The sequence below is a fragment of the Acipenser ruthenus genome, chromosome 47 (assembly GCF_902713425.1).
Source record: "Acipenser ruthenus chromosome 47, fAciRut3.2 maternal haplotype, whole genome shotgun sequence".
NCBI lineage: Eukaryota > Metazoa > Chordata > Actinopteri > Acipenseriformes > Acipenseridae > Acipenser > Acipenser ruthenus.
In genome coordinates this window covers 6,035,947-6,059,749 of record NC_081235.1, presented here as the reverse complement: position 1 = coordinate 6,059,749, position 23,803 = coordinate 6,035,947, and the positions used below count along the sequence as shown (strand labels likewise).

Below are 23,803 nucleotides of genomic sequence, written 5' to 3'. Positions count from 1 at the left end.
TTTTGTATTATTTTTTAAGTATTAAACTTAAAAAATAATATCTTGAATAAAAAAAAAACCCTTTTTAAAAATGGGTACTATCTCAAAAACTGTGTTTCACAACCACGTGCATGCTACAGTAGGCTTACCCATTTGTACCGCTCTCGTGTCATCTGAGCCAGGCCGTGTTGGCTAGCCAGTTTGTTTAGATTATCTCGTGGTCGTTCCTGCTGCAGGCACAGCTGTGGAGCCCCGCAGTAGCTTTGCATGCTTTCCCCATGGTTAAACTATGCATTTACCACAGTTCACTGTGCTTTATTACACTTTGCAATGCTTTTACTATTTTCCAAATATATATATTTTATTACACTTATATTGGGAACGCCTATGTGCTGCTATCTAAAGTTCAGGCTTATAATGTGAACAAAACACTTGCAAGATTTGGTGCTTGTCACTGTTTCCCTGCAATGTTCTGCATTCTTTTTTTCTGCTTCCCATTGCCATGCTTTACAAGCTCTAACCATCAAATCCTATGTTTACCAGGCTAGTCCTGCGCTTCCCTGCTTTGCTGTTGCTGAGGCACGCAGCATTGCAACTCTATATGCACGCTGCAGGGTTCTGAACTAAACTTCAGCTTCTAGCAATGACTGTTGAGGAAGGAAAGCCTCTTTTTGTTAGAGGTGGGGATGCTGTAATCAGACGCACTGTGTGTGAATGGGAGTATCCTGGTATCTATCAGCTTGATCATTGTAGGCAAAACAGGTCATCTGTATTTGCTGTCTGCGACATCAGCTGACAGGCCATCACAGCAGGGGTGCAGAGCAAACCAAGAACTGCAGCTCAGGTTTAATAGGAACCGGATCCCAGGAAATCAATTCAATGCAAATCATTGAATGCAACTCCTTTATGAAAACTGAACTGTAAAAATATTTTAGCAAAAAGCACAATCCATGTCAGTCAATTTACTAGGGATACAATCTGTAAATTAAACATATATTCTATTGCTAATATTACTACTAACAATAACAACAAAATCCTCGTGTTATTCCAATTGCCTTTCAACCACGCCTTACCCGACGCGTCTTGTTTAAAGTTTCTGAATCCTGTCCCCTGGCGCTCAAACAGTTAACCCCAGCCTCCCGCCTACCTACCTCGTATGGTCACAGGAATGCATTCAGTGGAATTGATATAACCTGGCCAGGTAATGCAAATGAGAATACCCTGCGTAACAGTTAAGCCGTTTCTACCTTGATCAATGTGATCAATACTACCGAGGCGACGCGTTGTGTCTGCGGGATCGAAGGCAGCTTTACTACCTCAAGTCTGGATTTATCCGTGCTTGTTTGTGTTTGAAATAAAGTTAGTAGCTACCCGAGTTTCGTACTTCACAGCAGGTAAGCTTACAATTTACTTTCAATTAAACGGGAAGCTGCTGATGTCAAGGTGTGTCGAAACAAGTACACTTCAGGGCAGAGCGTCCGGGAAAAGTAACTCCAGATATTTTGAAGTTACTGTTTAGCGAGGATTTGGAGACAATTATAGGTTCGCTTGTAGCTGTATTCGGAGTTACATTATTATTATTTATTTTTTTTACAATGAAGATTAGCCGGCAGTGAAACGGTTACGGGTTTTATAATCCTGTATGTTTTATCTAAGATTAATAATTCTGGGTATTGTTCCCAGCAGTTACTAATCCCTAGTTTGACAACACGTGTGTTGTTGAGTTAATGTTTAATTCTTGAGCCTGATGTACTTTGTATTGGCGGTACGTTAAATTTAGTTTTGCAGTTTTTATTCAATTGGTATTATTTATTACATTTATTTCGGCCGGTTTTATTAAAGTAATTCCACAACGAAATAACAAATTATTATTATTTTGTAAATGTAAAAACTGATTAAAACACCACCTCTCTCACCCCCCTGGGCTATGACAGGGGATCCGGTATTGAATCACATTCCGAAACCGAATACGTGTTCTACCCCTGCATCCGTAACGGGTCTGTGTGCAGGAGGGTCTCGCTGCTTTCGATTTAAAAGCGATCCGCATTAAAGAATGGATCTTTGATCGCTCTCGGTGCAAGCGTAGCAGTTCCTGTAAGCATGAGTCGTCCGTTTATCAGAGCAGTAGTACTCCATACCCCCAGGGCCAGTTCTAAACTTTGTTCCTGGCTCTTAATTATTAATCCGTGCCTGCTAGTAAGAACAAAACTCTGTGTTGGAATAGCCCTGAATTTGAAGTGGAGCACTGCAGTTGTATAACAGGGTTATGAAAAACAGACTCCTATTGCATAGCAGCTACACTTTTTCCAGGTTTTACTGTGGGCTTGATTAGCCACAGTGTGTAGGTAACACACTCAGGTGTGTTATTAAACTCCTAGTAAAACCAGGAATGGATCAAACTGCTATGCAATCTGGCTCTTATTTCCAGCCCTGCCTTAACTAGAGAAGTCCTGAAACCCAGGACTGGGGGCGGGGCTGGTGCGGGTTTTAAACCTTGAGGGCGGATTGAGTCTGATACTCGGTCTTCACTTTCTCAAACCTCCTTTCTCTCTCACACCTGCCCCATGAAAAGAACTCATTACATTACCCCTCATTTATCATTTGAAATTCAATGCTGGGATTTGAAAAACTCAACAAGTTTCCCAGTCAGCTACTGAACACCACATTTGTAATCATTAAAAACAAAACCAGCATGTATAATTAATGATAACATTGTCATTCCAGTCCATTAAGAGCCTTATGTCCGTCCCTATATTATTGCCTGCATAGAGCTGTAGCAGCCAGACTGGAGAATAAGTTAAATATACACTTTAGTCTGTGTATCCTCCCAGACACAGAACTATTGCACAATGTTGTTTACAGTGTTGCTACAACAGAGCAGTAGATCTTGATAACGCAGCTGTAGTTTTAAGCGAAACTGTCACTCACACGCCCAGTGAAATACCTGCAGCTCTCAAGACTGTTAGGGAATGTTTAATGTGAATGCTCCCTCCCTCCTTCTTTCCTTCCTGCCTTCCTTCGCCGGCTCGCTGCTTCTTGCGCTACTGGTTCTACAGCCAGGACGAGTTTCTGCCTGCCAGCTCTGGCTCCAGGTTCAGTTTCGACTCGCCGCTCTCCGGATGTTTGTGATGTGAATGAATTGTCTTGTGATTTCCCTTGCTGCTATAGGGCTTCTCTCTCAGCAGTCTACAAGACAGAAGAAAAAGAACGCGCGTGTGCCTTGCTCCGGCACTGTCCGTGCAACGCTAGGCAAACTGTTAGCTGGTTAGCATGGTACCAAATCCTGTTCTGCACAGCGTTCAATAAGCTCTCTGTTTAGACTTCCCTCCCCTCCCTCTGTGAGCAGGTACTGCCAGGGCATGCTGAATGAGTTTCATAGTTTGGGAATGATGTGGGCAGATTGCAGCATTCCTCAGTTTAGTTCAGTTTAACACTGCAAGGGAAGGAAATAAGACTCCTATTGCATAGGAGTTTTTCCCCCCTTTCCAGGTTTTAATACAAGCTTGACTGGCCGCAGTGTATTGGGATCAAGCTCAGGAGTGTCTTATTAAACTCTTAGTAAAACCAGGAATGGATCAAACTGCTACGTAATGGGAGTCTTATTTCCATTCCTGTCATGTTATGCAAGCTGAACATAATTGTCAAAGATTTTAAAAACCATATAACAAGAATGGATTCTCTTTCTGTATGGGAGTGATGCTCCGCACTGTGTGTGCTCTTGTAAATAAACCAGCTTGCAAGTGTTTGTGATGGATGATGTGTTAATGGATTGCCTGCTTCTTCCCCCTTAGTGACCTGCCTTTATCCAGGCGAGCAAATAACCAAACGTGAAACCCTGCTGTTTCCAAGTAGGTACATTGTTATTAATGATGGGAAAAGTGAAGCCTTGTGAATCGCTGAGACCTTTAAACCACTGGTTCACCGATCCGAATCACATGACTGCTTCATGCTTTTAGTGCCATCTAGTGGTCTTTAAAGTCAAGGCATGGTTAAAATGTAACAGAGCTATCAATAATATTACGTACAAAGACACTATTAGTTTACAGAGAGCAATGACCTTTAATATATGATACACATTATTAAGCAGTTATTAATTCTGTTACTGAGAATACAGATGTAAATAATCACTGAAATGAGGTCCCCTTGCGAATAAGCATTTCCTATCTGCCCAGTTAGTGGAGGGGTAAATTGTAATCTGCTTTAGAGACAGCACCGCAGTTCAGTGAGCATATATATAATAATATTTTAACTTTACATTTTTAAATTACTACCAAACTCCATAGAGTTCAAGGTGCCTGTAGTGAAGCAGCATTTCTGAAGAGACCCTGCCTCAGGAAATGCTTGTGATTCCACTGGTTCAGATAGAGGAGGCTTCATGCAATTCAAATGGTTCTGTGTTTGACTGGAGCTTTGGATGATTCCAATGGGAAATACATGAACTCTTCTTTTATCATTCAAACACTGAACTATTTTAATTGACTGAAGCATTTCCTGAGACATGCTTATCTTCTGAAATGTTGGTTCACGAAGTGCTAAGGCCTCTTGGACCCTTTGTAGTGCTTCATAATAATTTGGTAGTAATTAAAAAAAATGTAAATTGAATGTGTGACGCACACACACACACACACACACCCTTACTGGATTCTGACCAGAATGTGGTCAGATAATATTTGCGTCAACGTGCAACGCTCTGTCACTCGACAGTTAAAGCAGTCAAAAGGTTCCCAATACAAGCAGTTCATGTAAGCTTGTACAGCCTTCAGAAGTGAACAATGTCACGTTAGGTTATTGTATTTATTTACTTACAAAAATATTTGTCCGTACCAGCAGGGAATTGAACCCTATTTGCTCAGTTAACAGCGGTGCGATTTCTAAAGCAGATTAGTTTACTCCTCCACTAACTGGGCAGATGGGCAGTGCTTCCTAGTAGCAGTACACGTCAGCTTAGTATTAATTGCAAGGGGACGATTTCAGACTGGCTTTATAATTTTGTGTATAAAAATATTGCACAAAACGGTTCTTTTCGGCTTGGCTGAAACCGCGCACTGTGCTAGAAACTGGACTGTATCTGTAAGATCGTTACATTTCATTACCTTCAATGCTGGAGTCAAAGGATTCCTAAAAGGAGCACTCCCAGGTCACATGTAAAGGTTCCAGTGAACCTTCATGACCCTGTTTGAACCAGCTGAAGCTTCATGCCCATTTAAATAAACTAAACGCATTATTTAGACACACACAATTGCTCTGATAAAGGTTAATCCCACTTGTCTCAATGATACAGCATGCAGTATGTCTGACTAAAGCATCGTTTGTGCCTACTTTCCATTGATTGAGATCTTGCTGCCACTGTTATTCCTGGACATCCATTAGCGAGACAATTTCGAGATGGAAAAAAATATATAAATCTGCAGCACAGTGTTTAATATGCTTCATGGCTTGCCCAAGTTTGCTATAAATAAAACAGTAACACTTTTTTTTTTTGCATGCTTGCTGCATTAGCTACAGAGTACAATTTGTTCACACAGATTTTGTATCCTATTGGTAAGCCCATCCTTTTTTAAAGAGCTTAAGGTGGCCCAGCCTGTAGAGTGTGTTCCCTGGCTGGGCATTAGAACCAGGCGAGTCAGGTCCATCTTAAAAGTTCTCAACTCATGGCCTTGGAATGCCTGTGGCGAATAACAGCTGTGGGCGGGGCTCAGGTATCTCCAGTATGCACCTGTGTTGATCAAGGTGTTGATCAAGGTGCTTTTGAGCTCAGAAACGCAGACCGAGGCTTTTCCTGCAGGCAAAGACCTTCATGCAAAGCGGTGCCTGATGCTTGCCTGGAAGCGAGGGCTCCATTTCTGTTTTGTTAGCTGAGAGAGCTTAGGGTTGCGGTTTTTGTTTTGTTTTTTAAATCTTCAAAATGAAAGACGGCTACAAGATGAATAAAGACAGCCACTGAATTCTATAACCGGGGTGCTTCTAGAGAATATAAATAAAGGAAGCTGTGAAAATGGCAGTGCGATTCAAAGATGAGGCAAGTACAGTGGTTATTTTGTGTTCAGCTGCTGCTTGCTGGTCCAGTTGTCAGGTGTTTGTGGCCTAGCGACGCTGATAAACGTCATGTGGCAGCTGCTGGTTCTTTTGTACAGGTGTTGTGTTTACCTAGCTTTTGTTCCAGACTACAATTTTGCATTCAGCTTGATTTGAATGGCGATTGTTGATCAGAAGTGTGTTTTGTTGTACTGTGTATTCGGGGGGGGGTTTATTGAAAGGGAATCTCCCGTGGCTCTAAGTCATGCCTGAGTGAGTGCAGTCCGCCGTGCAGCTGGGTGGGGCAGGTAAGGAAACTCCTCTGGGGCTTGTTGGATTTGTTTTTTCAGCTTTTAGCCTGTCTTGTAGTAGGGTGGAGGTAGGAAGTGAGGCACAAGGGGGGCAAACTGTCTCCAAAGCTAGAGCCACAGGAAAGACTTCACACTTGTTTAATAAAACTTCTGCTTTTGGGATTTTAAAGAGATTTGGTTTCAAGAGTGACATTTCATGAACAAATGCCTTTGTGTTGAAGGCTGCGTTAGTTCTGGATTCTTTCTGAAATGTTAATAAACAAACTCTCTATCCTGTGCATAGTTGTCTGGTTTCACAGTCTTACAATGTGATTGTGGAGAATGTTTTTTACAGGTGTGTCTGAAGCACGGAGCTGCAGGTAACCCTTGTAGTGTCTCCACCTCGTTTTGCATTCCAGAAGCTTGCAGATTGTAGTAGAATCAAGTTTGAATCTGTTTTTAGTACAAGTTTTGTTCCGTAGTAAAGTTTGCACCTGATCTGAAACAGACTGGCTTCTGTGACTAGGTTAAGGCAAGAACCTCATCATTTATATCCCTGGTAAAGCAGGTGTGTCTGCTGTGGATTTGTGTTTCTTTACTATGTAAAGGAATAGAATATACACACCCTTTGGTCACCATTTTTTATTTGAATTTGTAGACATTTTTAAATGGTGTCTTTATTTTTATATAGCGCCTTTCATAGTGGACCTCCATCACAAAGCGCTTTACAGAGGCAGGCTGTGAACTGTGCATTATATGCAGAGTCACTTACAATAGGACAATTGTTCATGCAGTGACTTGACGGATATATATATTATATGATAATCGCAGGCTGAGAGCTAGAAATCATAATGAAGTTTTGTGATATATTAGTGTTTTTTAAAGTTTTGATATAAAAACAGTTTTGGGAATAGTCACTAGTGACATCCCCCAGCCACCAAAATGAAGGTTAGCTTTCAAGTTTATATTGCCAGATCTGTTTGTGTATAAAGCTCTATTTGTTTATAAAGAAGGCTAAGGTATCGCATCAATAAGGTCATGCTGACTTGTTAGAATATAGATACTAGAGACAGGATGACTGTTCATTGAAGCCACATGAAGCCACTTTCAGGAACAGCGGCTTGAAACCTGGTTCCAGGAGACCTAGTTTGAGGTTGCAGTATCAAACCACAAGTCTCCCCTGGTGTGCCGTGCAGCGGCCTGAAACCAAGTCTCCTGAAACCAGGTTCCGAAGGTGGCTTAGTGTTCCTTCAAATCGTTCTGTGCAGATCAGACTTGGTATATCTTAATAGAATTGTGTTTAATATCCTATTTCTAAATCCTATTATTTTTTTTCAGTTCACAGAGATGGAAGACTTGAAAATATGGGAACAATATACTATAACGCTGAACAAGGTAGGTTCAAACAGGATTACAGATGGCTTGGAGGCTGTCTCGTAATAAGAAGAACAGCTCAATTCATTGGAATGAATCTCCACCTAGCAGCTGATCAGCTAATAATCTGCATCAGACCCGTGCTGACCTCGCTTCTACAGAGCTCTCTGTTTATGGTCTGTGAGCCGTGTGGCTTGCGGTTCAGCCCTTGTCTTCCCATTCGGTTCAAAGATCTGAGATACCAATTCTACGTAAGGTTGCACCGTTTGAGCATTAGGCATATTTAAAGTCTTAACAATGGACTGTAATAATGATGTTACCATTAATACTATTTTTTATAATGAGAACAAATGTGGTGTTCAGTAGCTGACTGGGAAAGTTGTTGAGTTTTTCAAATCCCAGCATTGAATTTCAAATGATAAATGGGGGGTAATGTAATGAGTTCTTTTCATGGGGCAGGTGTGAGACAGAAAGGAGGTTTGAGAAAGTGGAGACTGAGAATCGGAGGTAATCCGGGTTTAAAACCCACACCAGCTCCCAGTCCTGGGTTTCAGGACTTCTCTAGTTAAGGCAGGGCTGGAAATAAGAGCCAGATTGCATAGCAGTTTGATCAATTCCTGGTTTTACTAGGAGTTTAATAAGAATCACCTGAATTTGTTACCGATACACTGTGGCTATTCAAGCCTGCATTAAAATCTGGCATGGGAGTCTTATTTCCATCTCTGCTTAGGTATGTTCTTGTAAAGACCAGGTGCCAGGCGTTTGATCAATCATGCCTCTGATAAATCTGCCCTTATCAGAGCATGAATACATCTGTAGGTTTGCTAATAGGAGTGTTTCACATGAAACTCCTGGTTGCTAAACACCTGGATCATGTACCTCATTGCAGGTAGTTCTGAAAAGCAGGATGGGTGCAGGGACAGTGTGAGCTTCAAACCATGCAATATGATGAAGCAAGATGCTGTAAACAAACCCACGAAGGTCCAGCACTGGATTAAAGAACACTGGGAAGGGGAATGGGAAGGGGAGCTGGGGAGTGACCGGCTTGTTTCATTCCCAGGATTCCAAGGTGGGATTCGGGATCGCTGTCTCTGGGGGCTGGGACAAGCCCAACCCATCGTCCGGAGATCCGGCAGTCATCATTTCGGATGTGGTGAGGGGAGGGCCGGCCATGGGGAGGTTACAGTGAGTATGGGAATATCCGAGTCCTGGAGGCCAGGGATTCCTCAGCTGGGGGCCTCCTGAGGGGGGTTACATGGTTTTGAAGCTATGTTCAAATATACCAGCTGGGCTGTTGACAGTCTGCTTATTTTTCTGTTGCAATGGTGTGTCTCTCTCTCTCTCTCTCTCTTTAGAGAGAGAGGGCAAGAAAGGCAACATTTGTAATAGACATAATTGAACTAGTTTTTTTCTGGTCTATAGTTTCTTTACAGAGCATAACTTTGTTTACAAGCGGCTGACAGTATCCTCTTTGTTTGAGTTTGTGCGTAACATGGCGAGCTCAGCACTGTGTTTTGGCTGAAATGAGAATGCACAAGGCAGGGCATGCAAACCAGTGGAGGAGGAGGCAGACCACAGGGGAAGCCCAGGTTCAGATCAGAACTATGCATATTGCATATATAATACTCATTTTTTGTGCAGCGTGTAACTATTCTAGTCCATGCCAATGTTAAGTAATCTACCAGATTAGATAAAGAGGTACTGTATGTTGCTTGTGAAATAAGTGACATCACTGGGATGGGGGATTGTGGGATGGATAGGGGGGGGGGGGTTACAAAATAACACTAGAAGGATCTTCATATTGACATTTCTTTCCTTTTGAACCCCCCTGGTCATGACATATTGTCACAAAATACAAAACGGTGTTTAGGAAACAAAGACGCCACCACAGTTTTGTTTTTTTCCTCAATCTGAATGATATTTTAAAGGACTAGTCCTCTCAGGAACCGCCCCCACCACTGCTGTTGTGTGATAGGGGCTTCTATTTTGCCATCAACACGCATGGCGTGCTATCTGATTATCCCAAGCAGTCTTCCTTTTGGTTGGTCCCCACTATCCTTGGATTTATAACACAGCGTATGTCATGCATGTGTTTAACCCTTTAAGATACACAAGGATTTGAGCGCTTGCTGTTCAAACAGTTTCTTCTTAAAATACATTTGAGAGCGACTCAAGAATCACGAGGAGGAAACGGACCATTTAGATGGCCCGATCCAACCAGTGATTATTAAACCTGGTTTTGTGCACCTCATTGCAAAAATAAGGAAGTTAGCATCATTTTTATTCGTAGGGACACGCATGTACCTTGTAAGTCTCTGAGTTTTATTTCCGTCCATCAGGACCCTGGATCACATCGTCATGGTGAACGGCGTCTCTATGGAGAAAGCGACCTCCACCTACGCCATCCAGCACCTGAAGAACTGTGGCAGGACGGCCAACATCGTGAGTGCCTGTGGAAGGGTGATGAGCCCTGCCGAGGTGTATGCGGTGGTGTGGGGAATATTGGGTTGGCATGGAGGGGGGGGTGGGGGGGGGTTCAATTTCTCCCTGTCAAAACACGTGGGAATGTGGCTGGAGCCATGAATTGAATAAATGATTAATTAAGGCTCCAGCCACAGGTGTATAAATAGGGTGATCGCGGGTGTGCGTGTTTTAAACCTGCAGTTTCCTTGTCTCCGAGTCTCCTTCCTGTTAATAACAGCCTTGTCGGTGACACTGTACTGTCACAGTACCAAACACGCCCTGCCTGTCTTTCACCAGCCCAGGAGCTGCTTCAGAGGGCTTCCCAGAATCGCATCCTGGGCTGGGGTCAGCTATTAAGCGCGCTGTAGTGTAGCCAGGCTTGAAGTCTTGCCCTCTGTCTCCTGTTAGACGGTGAAGAGGCCTCGGACCATCCAGGTCCCTGTCTCGGCCCCCCGCGGAGTCTCCCAGAATTCCTCCCGGTCTGAAGACCTGTCCTTGAGGCGCGATGCCCCCTCGGATTTTGACAAGGGCTACCCGGCCCCGTGGAGGGGGTCCCAAGGGGAGAGGGCACCCCGCCCGCCCTCCGATCTCGACTCGGGCAGCGAGAGGAGCTACGACCGTTCTCCTAGCAACTCCGCCCCCACGAGATGGAGCCCCGCCCCCGAACGCAATGGGAACGTCCTGCCGCTGATGTCAGGATACAAGAGTCTCCCCAAATACGAGGACCCCTACAAACCCATCAAGGCTATCCTGGTGAAAAAAGACCCCAAAGAAGGTATGAAACGGGGGGTGGACTCAAACTGGGGTGGACTGGGGAACTGGGGGCAGGACTGGTGATGTCACTGAAAACAGAATGGGCACTAAGAGGAGAAAATCGGCGCTTCCAATTAGAAATAAAGGCAATGAAACGAAACTGTTAATGTGTTTAAATATGATGAATTCAATATAAGAACATTACTTCTAATATTGAAAGCAATCAGATACCCTCAGCCAGGCAGACTGCAGTTCACTGCACAGCTGCAGGTGGACAGAGAAGTGCATCTCACTGTCTGTCTGAGGCCACAGACACTCGGTTCCTGATTTTAAGAGAGAGGTTAACTACACAAGGCAAGTTGCTTATGCAACCTGCTGTCCAGCATATATCATTTGAACATGGCAGTGTTCTTCATTTCGATGGCTTGTTCAGCCCCTGCAATGCATTCAGCCCCTGCTATTCTGCGCATTTGTTTTTCAGAATTCGGTCTGAAGCTGGGCAGTCAGATCTTCGTGAAGTACATGACTCCCACGGGACTGGCCTCCCGGGAGGGGACTCTGCAGGAGGGAGACATCATCCTGAAGGTGGGGCTGCGACATACAAGCCTGGATGCAACACCCCGTTGAAACCAGGGTTTTTCAATTCCCATTCCCATTCCCTTTTAATTCCAACACGGCAATCGGCAGTATTCTGTCAAAATGAGTTTCTCACAGTGGCAACAGATGACTTCAATTGAAGTTGCTGTTAATTGGCTTCGTATGAAAGCTGTTATCTGTTTGTATATAGGATTATTTATTTATTTTTTGATCTCCTGTACTACACCAAGTTAAGAAAGCCATGCTTTCAGACAGTATTGGACTTGTCCTGATGCATGATTGTTTTTTTTTTGTTGTTTAGCCCCTTGTCTTTAACGTTCTCCTCCTCCTCCTCCTCCTCCTCCTCCCCCTGTCCCGTTTCAGATCAATGGGATAGTGACAGAGAACTTGTCCCTGGAAGACACCAAGCGCCTGGTGGCGAGGTCGGCGAGCAAGCTGAGCATGACGGTCCTCCGTGACGACAGGCAGTTCCTGGTCTGCATTCCAGAGCTGCAGGACAGCGATGTGGCGAGCAATGCCTCCTCTGAGCTCGAGTGTAGGAGTCTCTTTAGTATTAGTGCTGATACTCCTACCCCCTAATCCTACTCCTACTACGAACTGCCTTTTGAAAAATGTTTGTAAATAAATCTGTTCATTGTGTTGATTAGAAAACAGGAAATGTGTCCTCCCCTCACCTTTACAATCAAGCACCACTCAAGGGCTAGTTAACGTCGTAAATTCACAGGGAAATATTATTTGAAGTTAATTGCCATTGATTGATACTCAATTGCAAAGGTGAGGTAAGGACAGCATTTCTCGTTTTGAAATCAACACAGTAATGAATGGATTTATTCAATACCTGCCTTTTCTTTTTTTTTTTTTTTTTTAAATACTTCTCAAAGGCAGTTACGAGTATCCGCACAGCCCTGCTATTAAACCCTTGATGGTGCGAACTATAGAAACATTAACCAAAACTTAACACCTTGCATACCAGCAGATGAAAAAGAATTATAACAGTTGAATCATTTGAATTGTATTAAGTTTCATTCAGTATTTCTGAATTGCGACTCCTGCTGGCGAGATGAGATTAAAAGCTCTGTAACCACAAATGCAGATGAGCCCGGCTCTCTCTAGTTGTGGTTGTGGCAGAAGTCCTGGATTTCGTAGTTAATACTTTGCAAGCACTAGTGTTCATGTGTAAATGAAGGACCACAGCGACTGCCGAGCAGGCAGACCTTTTTATGATACCAAAGTTTAAAACCGCGAACCCCACACTTTACTCTCCCTTGATAGTTTATTTAATTGTTACACTGATTTTTAACTTATGGCTGCTGTTGAACAGCTCATAAAAATATGACTTATTAGTGTATTTATTTCGTGTCCATTTCTGGTAGACACCAGGCTGCAGACTGGTTTTTAATTTAATTTATTTTGATCACTTGACTAGACGCCAGTGGCTACAGGCCCCAGACCTGCTGTAAATTATGTGTTTTTTTTTTTTTAAAAGATATTTCAGATCTTGAGTCGGAGTCAACCCTGCCTCCACCTCAGAAGAAAGACCTCCAGGACAGCAGGGGGCAGCACAGCGAGAGGTAGGGAATACCTGCAGCGTGTTTATTCACGCGGACTGAGCGCTAGCAATATTATTACTGGTCCTCCTTGTTTCTGGGACAGATCTTTTAGTTCTGTGCTTGAAATATTGCTGCTGCGGTGACTTCCTGGTACCTAAACACTTCCTGTGTTCCAATTTGGGGCTAACAGACGTCCCGGGAAATCATCGTCCCGGGTGGAAGCGGCCAAACTGTTAAATCATCCTGGTTTTGCTATTGTATTTTCTTACAAACCTGTAGTAGTGTGCAATATATTTTTAATCGCATGTTTAATGTCTGATCACATTTTTCTAAGCTGGCTTTTTATAAATGTTTTGGTCAGATGACAGTAGGAAGAAAGCGATGAATTATGGCTTGTAATCAATACACTCCATGATTTAACTTTTAAATGATGATTATGTTCAATTATTTTAACTGCTTCAGAGTTGCTACACTGGCAAAGAAAAACCCCTGTTTTTTCACTCTAGAAATCTGGTAACCCTATTCCAACTCAAAGAAGCGCAGTAAAAGAGGGTTAAAATCAGAGGTTAGAAAATGGATTTTGAAGCATCGGTTAGCACTCCTTTTTAACCTCCAACCAGAGCACTTAATCCACCCCAGTATTAGTTCTTCATGTTTTATTTTTCCACACTCTGCTGTGGTTTCTTCTATCAGAATCCGGGCTGAACCGATGCAGCCGGACCTCCGTGCAGCACGGTACCCAGACAGGACTGACCACCCAAGAGGGGTCTCCACTGCGGGGCGACATCCGAATGGAGGTGGGTCTGGAACAAAGCTTAAACCCCCCAGGAGGAATAAAATGACACTGCTTTTAAAAAAAAAAAAAAAAAAACATAAGCGTGAAGTTTGATATTTGTGAAACCCTTTGATCAGTTGTCTTCAACAGTTTTCTAATTAATTCATTCCTTTTTTTTTATATTTAGACAATTCAGACCCCGATTCGGATCGCACGCCCTCCCCCTCCCCACCCCGAAAAAAAGCTGTCCAGAACAGCAGGGGGCAGCACAGAGAAAGGTAGGACTGCACTGAGACTAGGGGGGGGGGGAGTTAGATCTGCAGTCTCCATAAAAATGAGATGTGCAATATAGGGTCTGCGCAATCCTGCCAGCGAGATTCTGTGCACACTAAAAGCTAAAGCAGGGGTTCATTTGTAAACAGAAAGGTACCAGATCTTATTTAAGGAAGAGGGATATCATTTTTATTTATCAATCTAATGCACTGTCCTTGATTTACAGTAGCTCCCACATGTGCTTGTGGATCAGGGTTGCGTGCCTTGTTGTTGATACCTGTAGCTGCGTGCCGATCTGTGCCTCGCTGTGCTTTAACATAATCTTCATACGGTTCATCATTTGAAAACTGTTCACTTCTCAAATTAAAAAGGTACCGGATTTAGGGTCAGGTGAACCCCTGAGCTGAAGTATGAATCGAGCTGCTGTATGCAACAGGAGGCTGAGCACGAGCGTGCACACGCACACTCCCAGCAAGCATCCTAACGTGAATCTGCACAATGAACCTGATTTCTCCCTCAGAACCCGGGCTGAACCTGTACAGGCAGCACGAGACTCCGACAGCGCCAGCTTGCCAAGAGTGCTGCCAGCTGTGATGAGGCGCCCTGCTGAAGGTGAGTCTGGGAGTAGAAACCACCAACCACAAGAACAAAGGCCACGGAATTAAACACTTGGCTTAGATTTGATTTTATTGCTTGATAATGCAATGCTTTTGTAACTAGCTGACACACATTGAATGCTTCTGTGTGTTGTTGTTCCCTACACACTGGCTAATCCATTTTTTATTTTGTTTAAATGTAGAGGATTCGGATTCGGATCACACCCAGTCACCACCACAGAAAGACAGCCGAGACAGCAGGGGGCAGCACCGAGACAGGTAGGACTGTTTTACCTGTTTAAACCTGGAGTGACATGGCCCTCCAGGACTGTGATTGGACACGTCCTGTTGTAGGAGCTCAGCTAGCTCTGTGATTGGCTTGATTTCATAGATCAGCTCCCGCCCGGAAAATGAGAAGTCGCCAGATGTTTTCTTTTTACTCTCAGTTCATTGCAACGGGGAATGAGATTAATGGCGACAGATATGGGGACAGATAAAAACCTCTCCTAGTCTTTGTATAGGGACATGTGGAAGATGCAAATGCATGATGAACCTGTATGAGGATACAATTTTTTTCCCATATAAAGCAATGGGGGGGGACACTACACATTTTCATATAAATAATGTGTCCAAAACTACTTTTCTACAGCTATTTATTTATTTTTATTTCTCCCTCAGAAAACGGCCTACCTCCAAGCAGTCGGATGTCCGTGAAGCCAGGGACGCTGACAGGGCAAACTTCCCCAGATGGAAGCGTCCTACCGAAGGTGAGTCTGGAGCAGCTGAGCCCCACCCCCCCATCTGCTTTATCAGAGCATTGTGTGAATGCGTTGTGAAGCTTGGATACCTTACTGTGATCATCTTACTTATAAATACTATCCTTTTTTTTTTCTTTTCTTTTTTTAAATCTAGATTTGTCTGACCCTGGCTCAGAACCCGCCCCGTCTGAACACACCGCATCCCTACCCAGGGAAATACACAGCCAGGACAGCAGGGGGCAGTACAGAGAGAGGTACAACTAGTTTAGTTACACCAAAACGAAATCGTTAGGCCGAGCCATGTATTGTTCAGGAATGGCAATAAGACTCCCTTTGCACAGCAGTTTGAGCCATTCTTGATTTTACTAGGAGCTTTATAACAGACATCAGCTTGTTATGCTATGGCTAATCAAGCTTGTGGTACACGTGAACTGCATTACTGTCGAACGTCTCTTGTGAAAGCTTCTGGTTTCTCCCTCAGAATCCGGCCTCAATCCGCGCACGACTCCGACAGTGATAGCCTTCCAAGGGTGCTCCCAGTGCCGCTGATGAGGCCTCCTCCGGACCATTCGGATCTCGATTCGGAACGCACCCCTTCCCCGCCCCGCAGGGACGACAGCCTGGACAGCAGGGAGAACTTCAACGGGAGGTAGGATGAAAAAACAGTGACAATGGCAATAGCGTGCTTAATTGAACTGTTTCTGCAGACAGCAGCCTGGTTTCACTGCCTAATCGGGGTCTGTGAAACCAGCCTTAAACTAAGAATTGATCATAAATTAAAGCATTTTTTTTTTTTTTTTAAACAAACATTAGTGTTAACTACCTTTTTTTTAATAATGTTGCATTGGTTTACAATAACATGCTTAAACTAATATTATAATAAATTGGACTAAATTTGCTTCACCAAACCTGTATTGCACAAACCTGTTGCACAAATATTTCTGTACGCAACAGCGCCATCTGCTGCTCGTAGCTGTACTGAACCGTGTGACAGAGGAGCGGTCAGCTGGAATATGTTCCTCATTTAAAGTCTTCTCTCTGGTTTCCAGGCTGCCTCCCGCTCCCAATGGGAAGATGCTGGCGGGAGTGGAGGTGAAGGAAGCCCCTGCAGTGTACGGTGCGTACACAGGACCTCCCTGTAAAGGAGACCTTCGGTAGCTCAGATGAATGGGCTTGGTCACCCTTTGACTCCGTTGATGGAATTAAACAGAGCCTGGCTCATGGTGACCTAGTGGTAGAGCTGAGGGACTGGGAGAGATGTGGATATACTTGTGGTCTCAGGTTTTTGGCTGGTGGTTGCCGATCGGGGGAAATTCTCTGTGGGGTGTGGTGTAGGGATTTATCGCCATCTTGTGGAATTTTATGGAATTTTTTTTGCCTCTTGTTCAGCTGCGAAGGAAGATGAGCCAATCTATTGCCTGCCCCCAGAATCCCCTCCAAGACGGAGGGTGGAACCTAGAGAAGAGCCAAACCTGGGGTAGGGTTGACAACCGTCCTGGATTACTGGTTGAGGCAATTAAGTTATTGAATGTATTTGCACATCCTGGTTACATTCATTTATTTGGCAGAGTCCTTTATCCAGGGAGTTCTGTTACACTTTAAGGACTAGAGGCATTTAAAAATTTTTAAATTTTTTTTTATGGAACATCAGAACTTTTCAGACAATTCCCTGCCTGAGGTTAGAGCGCTCTTTTATTCTTTTTCTCCTCTCTCTCTCTCTGCAGGTACAGCTCTGATCTCAAGCGCATTGGCTTCGTGAAGGAGGACAGCGTGGGGCTGCGGCTGGCCGGAGGGAATGACGTGGGCATCTTCGTGGGAGGGGTGAAGCCGGGCAGCCTGGCCAGCCAGCAGGGCATCGAGGAGGGAGACCAGATCCTCAAGGTCAGCAGCTATCTGGATACGTCATTCCTAGAGAAACTCTCCTGTGTCTGGTTGTAGGTATGTTTTTTGTTTTTTTTCGAAATGCATAACCCCTCCTCTCTCTCTCTCTCTCTCGGCAGGTGAACGGTGTTGATTTTGGCTCCTTTACCCGTGAAGAGGCAGCCCTGTACCTCCTTCAGATCCCCAAAGGAGAGCAGGTCATCATCCAGGCCCAGAGCAAACTGGACAGTGAGTAGAACCCGGATCCTGGCTTGGGGAACGTTTAAGCACTCTCCTTCCTTTTCACAGTTCAGTGTCTGGGCTAGAGATAAGACTCTCATTGCACAGCAGTTTGATCCATTCCTGGTTTTACTATGAACTTAATAAGACATACCTGAGCTTGTTACTTGTTTGCTGTGGATAATCAAGCTTGTATTTAAAAACTAAATGTGTGAAACTGCTATGCAACAGTATTTTAATCCCAGGTTATTTAAACACTTCTATATTGACAAAGCATAATGTTTGATATTTGTGAAGCTCCAAGCATAGAACAGTTTCCAAATACTATTTCTGTCCCTGTGTGTCCATGTTAATGAACAATTAACCAGACCCCCCCCCCCCCCCCCCCCACCCCTCTCAGTTTACCGGAAGATGCTGCAGTCCAACGTGGGTGACTCCTTCTACATCCGGACGCACTTCGACCATGAGGGAGAGGGTCCGGGCACCCTGAGCTTCACGAGGGGGGATGTCTTCAGAGTGCTGGACACCATGCACCGCGGCAAGCTGGGCACCTGGAGGGCAGTGCGCATGAGCAACATCCTGCAAGAGGCAGACAGGGGCACCATCCCCAACAAGAGCAGGTGAGTGCAGGAGCCCCCTCTCCCTCTCCCTCTCCCTCGCACTGCCCAGCCCTGGTTGTCTGTCCACCTGGGGAATGACGGGCCACTACAGCCATGTGTGTGTTGAGATTCTAGTGTTCTGCTGTCCTGTATAGGGTAGAGCGGATAGGAAGTGTGTAAGAAGCTGTGTTTTAAGGTAAAGGTGCATTCTTGAATCGTACCTATCATCGCAATTACTAGTCTCTCTACAGGGATGTAACTCCCATTACACAGCAGTTTGATCCATTCCTGGCTCCTGCTACACTTGCAGCTGTAGGATGTTATAAGCATCTCCATAGCTAAGGAAGCTAAACCAGAACAGGGATGGAAATAATGCTCCCATTACATAGCAGTTTGATCCAATCCTGGTTTTACTAAGACACACCTGAGCTTGTTACCGATACACTGTGGCTAATCAAGCTTGTAGTAAAACCTGGAATGGGTGAAACTGCTGTGCAATAGGAGTCTTATTACCAACCCTGTCTCCAGTTACTCAGCTCTAGCTGGTTGGGCTTCTGTGCGACTGATTTGTCCTGCTGTCTCTCTCCGTCCCGTCCTCACAGAGCGGAGCAGCTCGCCAGCACGGAGCAGACACAGAGAAGCAGCGGCAGCAGCAGCAGCACCCCCTCCTCCAGGCTCCGCGCCGAGTTCTGGAAGCTGAGGGGCCTCCGAGGGGCCAAGAAGAGCAACCGCAAGAGCCGGGAAGACCTGTCGCAGCTCACCATCCAGGGCAAATTCCCCCCTTACGAGAAGGTGTTCCTGCGGGAAGGTGAAGTTCACACAGAATCTCGTTTTGATCGTGAAAAACTTGACTCTGGAGGTTGCAGCATGCAGCTGGTCCTGCCTTTTGATAAACTGCAATAAAATTAGATTGGACTTTAATGGTAATTTAGCCATACCCAAATACTGGGGCACTGAATTCTCTGCCCACTGGATTCCTCAAGGAAGGTATTTAATTTGATGTGTTTATGTACAGGGTTTCAGAAGCGCCCTTGTTTAGGTGTATTATTGAAATTACTTGGTATGTACTCTGAACCAGGCTTGGGGTCAAGTCCTGTTTTTCAGTTTTCAATTCCTTTTTTAAATTTCCCATTCCCTTGAAAGCAGTTGAACAATCACAGCAATTATGTCTCGGAAATATCAATTATAATTCAAATGTTTAGGTGCCGTTTTTATTAAAATCAACAAGTTAAATTTTTTTTTTTTTAGCGACATTCAAGCGTCCCATTGTCATCTTGGGTCCTCTGAGCGATGTTGCAATACAGAAGCTGTCCACAGAAATGCCTGCAGAGTTCCAGACAGCATGTAAGCAGCACAGTACCTCCCATCCATTAACAAGCTCTTTCTCAGCTGGATTTTCTTACTGCCTGTAACACCACTCTGTTGCTGTCTCCCTCTCTCTTCTAACAGTGATGGTACCCCGCAATTCAGAAGAGGGGTCTTCATCTGTGATCAAACTGGAGACCGTGAGGCAGATCTCTGAGCAGGTCAGGAGAAAGACGAGGGAATGAAGTTCCACAGAGGAGGGCCAGTGTGCTAGTAATAGTTTATTTAGGAGTCCTGAATTTGGATACTTTTTTGGGGGGGGGGTGTGTCCAATAGTTTTGCATCACCGAGAATTTTAGGATTGAGACGAAATAAATAAAAAAAACTATATGAACACAATTTAGATCTTTTTTTATTTAACATGTGTCATGTAATCAAAGAAACTACAAAATGATCCTGCAAGCGTCTACCGGAAGCCATACTAGCAGTACAGTATTTCATGTTCAAAACGATCAATGTGGTAAAACTTTAAGAAACCAAGTAAAGTAGACAAGGCTGTTTCTGAGCTGAAGAGTTCAGTCTCTCACTCTGTTCCCCCCCCGCCCCCTGCTCAGGACAGGCACCCCCTGCTGGACATCACGCCCTCTGCTGTCGAGCGGCTGAACTACATCCAGTACCACCCCATGGTGCTGTTCCTGGATCCGGAGAGCAGGCAGGACGTGAAGGCCATGCGGCAGCAGCTCTGTCCCCAGTCCAACAAGAGCTCCCGTCGCCTCTACACCCAGGCCATCAAGATGAGAAAGTACTGCCCCCACCTCTTCTCTGGTAAACGAGCCTTCCGGTTTGATCAGGGATGGAGAGAACTCCCATTGCGTAGCAGTTTGATCCGTTCCTGGTTTTACTGTGAGTTTAATAAGACACACAGGAGCTTGTTGCATACACACTGTGGCTCACCAAGCTCGTAGTAAAACCTGGAGTGGGTGCAACTGCTATGCAATAGGAGGAGTCTTTCCTTCCCTGTTGATTTATCTGATATCTCAAGAGCACCTTCCGTTCTCCTGACATTCCACAGATCAGATGAAACATTCATAGCAGAGCTGAGGCGATGGCAAACGATTGGGGAACAAAGTACCACAGAAGAGGGGCAATTTTAGTTCTTGGTTGACTTGTTCAGGTTAATATGAGCCTATTGTAAGTGGTAATTTTAGCTGTCCAGTTGAGATTAGTTAATGGATTACTCCGGTCTTGTAATGCAGAATAGAGATCTGGCTATCGATTGAATGATATTGGGCTCCATGCACAGTACTGGAAGGTCCTTTTTTAACAAGTGTTTGTTTTTTATTTGTTTGACTTCTTTGTATGAACCAATCTGTGAGTAAGCCAGCCTGTCTCTTTGCTCCCCCCCCCCCAGCGAGGATCCCGCTCCTGCCCGACTCCAACGTCTGGTTCGAGATCCTGAAGGACCGCATCAAGGAGCTGCAGGCACGACCAGTCTGGTTCTCCGAGGACAAGGTGAGCAGAGCGGGGAGGGGAGCTGTCCGTCTGCCTCGCCCCGCGTGCTGGGCTGCGGGCTCAATATTGCAATGGAGCAACTTGCTAATATAAGTTCTTGAACTTGCTGTCCATGCAGATCAATCTATAGAAGCAAAGCGATTTATTTATGAAGTTGTTGTCCTTTTGTGAGCAGGGTTGGGGTCGGATTCCTGTTTTTCAATCCCAAGCCCTTTTTAAAATCCATTCCAATTTCTTCGAAGGAATTGATAGTTTAGATACAATTGCTGTGATTTGTTAAGCTGCTTTCATTTGAAGCCCATTGAATTGATTAAGAGTTCAGTTGAAGCAATTTGTTGCCACTGTGAGAAGCTCATTTTAACAGAATACTGCTAATTGCAATATCGATCGATGGTGTGTTGGAATTGATTTAAAAGGGAGTGGGAACTGGAGTTAACCCCAACCCGGACTCATGTTTACACAGCATGCTGCCTACATGCCTGTACTGCAGCCTCCTGCCACTGTTTCATCGTCTCTGTGTTTGCAGGCTGAGAGCGGAGAGGAGGAGGAGGATCTCGATGCTCTGAGTCGCTCGCGCTCCACAGACTACCTGAGCTGTGACAGCCGAGCCACCAGCGACTACGAGGACACGGACGGAGAGGCGTGCGCCGACAACGAGCTGGACGAGGCCTTCGAGGGGCCAGCCCTGGGGCGCTCCTCCGAGCCGGCCCTCCTTCAGAACTCGGAGCCGGCGCTGGCCCGGTCCTCGGAGCCTGCCTGGGAGGAGGAAGACAGCTCCCACAAACCCTACAGGACCCACAGCTACAGCGACGAGCCTCGGGTCTGGGTCAGTGCCCCAGGAGCAGATCGACTGACCCCCGAGCTGGAAAGCACCCCCCCTGATCTCCGAGAGGTCCCCGATCATCGAGGGGTTCCCGACCATCCAAAACAGGTAACGTTTCATCTCTCTCTGCCTCAATCACGACATGCACGATCAGGGATGGAAATAAGACTCCCATTGCTTAGCAGTTTGGTCCATTCCTAGTTTTGCTATTAGTCTCGCCTATTTATTTATTTATTTATCTTTTTCTAAATACTTAATCCCACTCATCCCGATGATGCTGCGTACAGTTTGTTTATATTTTCCATTGATTTTAAGAGATCTTGTTGCCACTGTTTTTCCTGGACATGCTTTGCATAAGGGTTGGAATTCATGCTAGTTCACATTTTAATCCCCTCCTTTTTCAGGTCTAAAATGAAATGAGGTCAATGTTAAAATTTTACAGGAGGAATAATAATGATCCTGTCACCCTTTCTTACAGCCCAGCTTCTCACAACCTCAGGGACAGCAACAGAGACTTTTCGGGGGGTACGTTTTTATTTATTTATTTTATTTATTATTTATGATTTTTTTTCCAAACATGTTTTTTGTGCACATTCCTACCTGTAAAGATGTGTCCTGTATATTTTGTATTACCTGACCCCCCCGCTCTCTCCTCTCTCTTCTGCAGGGCTATAGACCACCAGGCGGTGCTGTGGAGGCGGCCTCAGATCAGAGGCAGCATGAGCTCCGAGGAGGAGGAGGAGGATAAAGACTTTGACTGGGGCCCGGCCACAGACCTCTAGGACCTTTTTATACAACTCCTACCACTCACAGAGAGAGAGAGGGAGTGGTAAACATTAGCACAATCTCCTTCCATTGGGATGCTATTTGACGATGGCTTTATGAGAGCATTCGAATAAGTTGTGAAGAGGATAAGCGTTTTACAAAACTCTGTTTCTCCTTCCGACTCACACTCCCAGTTGTGGATCATTCTTTGCCTGCCAGCATTGCATTTTAAGTGATGAGACTTCTTCACCCCACCAGACTTCAACCAAAACGAGGTTTGCTGAACTGGGGTTATAAAAAAAAGTTAAAACTGGACTGGAATGGTCCACTAAGACCTAAAGACTGAAGCAAACCCTTGCAATCCAATAACTAGAAAACAAAACCATGCCATCCAATTATCAAATGCACAGGTGAGGTACTATTAGTGTAAACCTATTCTCTGCAATTGCAGCAGACGCTTGGCAGATTTCTAAATTCGGTTTACAGTCGTGGCAAGGCATTTTGGGAGGACGGTTCAAGATTCATAGTGCCTCCTGTACACATGCCTCTAAACGGCCATCCGGGACTTGAAAGGAGGATTAAAAACTCTACTGCTGCCCTTTTAAAAGGGAGCTGCATGTTTGGAAATGCAGTGCACGGTAGCTATGGACAGATCTCTAAAGGAGGACAAGGAAAGAAGCTGCTTGCCAGCGCCCAGGACGCATAATGTGCCTTCCTACCTCTTCTGCTCTGAATCATCCTCTGATTGCACACCTTGGCTGTGTGTATTCATATCTGGGCTATTTAATAGGACATCTGTTTAGCCTTTGGCACAGCAGTCAATCAAATTGCTTTTTAAATGCATGCGAGTCGTGCCTCCAGATGTATCGGATGATGTCGCTGCCAAGCTCAGTTTTAATGCTCATGTCTTGACTCCAGATTGTATAATGTTTGTTCGTTTCCTAACCCAGTTCGTATTAAAGTGGGTGTTTTTCCCATTGGAGAAAAAAGCCTTGCGTCACGTGGCTTGATGTTTCTCATTTCCATGTTAATGTCATGCATTTAAAAAAAAAACTGTTTTTAAACATACGCTGGTATATGCTTTTATAATAAATACTCCAGATTCATTTTTAACTATTTGTTTTGGATTGTGGTTCATTTTGAATGGAAACACACCGCTGTTGCATGTTCCCGCCATACCCTCCAACTGTAACGATTTTGTCCGGTACAATACCGGCTATCTTACTGTGGTGCCGGATCCTCAGATGGACACTAGAATCTGAAATCTAGTACTGCC

The 23,803-nt window shown here is 44.7% G+C and overlaps 1 protein-coding gene across 4 annotated transcripts; it reads left to right on the top strand.

Moving 5' to 3' along the window:
* The first annotated feature begins 1,111 nt into the window (after nt 1-1,111).
* On the top strand, nt 1,112-23,640 carry LOC117428997 (tight junction protein ZO-3). Of its 4 annotated transcripts, XM_034912240.2 has the most exons (29): nt 1,192-1,373; nt 3,771-3,827; nt 7,623-7,679; nt 8,719-8,843; nt 9,998-10,100; nt 10,530-10,896; nt 11,356-11,459; nt 11,835-12,006; nt 12,958-13,042; nt 13,715-13,818; nt 13,984-14,074; nt 14,590-14,681; nt 14,869-14,944; nt 15,344-15,432; nt 15,578-15,677; nt 15,905-16,072; nt 16,473-16,540; nt 16,813-16,900; nt 17,148-17,304; nt 17,424-17,532; nt 17,924-18,143; nt 18,725-18,930; nt 19,371-19,466; nt 19,572-19,648; nt 20,042-20,252; nt 20,839-20,939; nt 21,466-21,870; nt 22,241-22,287; nt 22,430-23,640. In XM_034912240.2, the coding sequence occupies exons 3-29, from the start codon at nt 7,632-7,634 to the stop codon at nt 22,542-22,544; spliced, it is 3,624 nt and encodes a 1,207-aa protein (XP_034768131.2). In that variant the 5' UTR covers nt 1,192-1,373; nt 3,771-3,827; nt 7,623-7,631; the 3' UTR covers nt 22,545-23,640. The 4 variants fall into 4 exon arrangements, with proteins under 4 accessions (XP_058869817.1, XP_034768131.2, XP_033903981.3 ...); XM_059013834.1 differs by lacking the exons at nt 1,192-1,373; nt 3,771-3,827 and adding an exon at nt 1,112-1,180; XM_034048090.3 differs by lacking the exon at nt 3,771-3,827.
* The last annotated feature ends 163 nt before the right edge of the window (nt 23,641-23,803 follow it).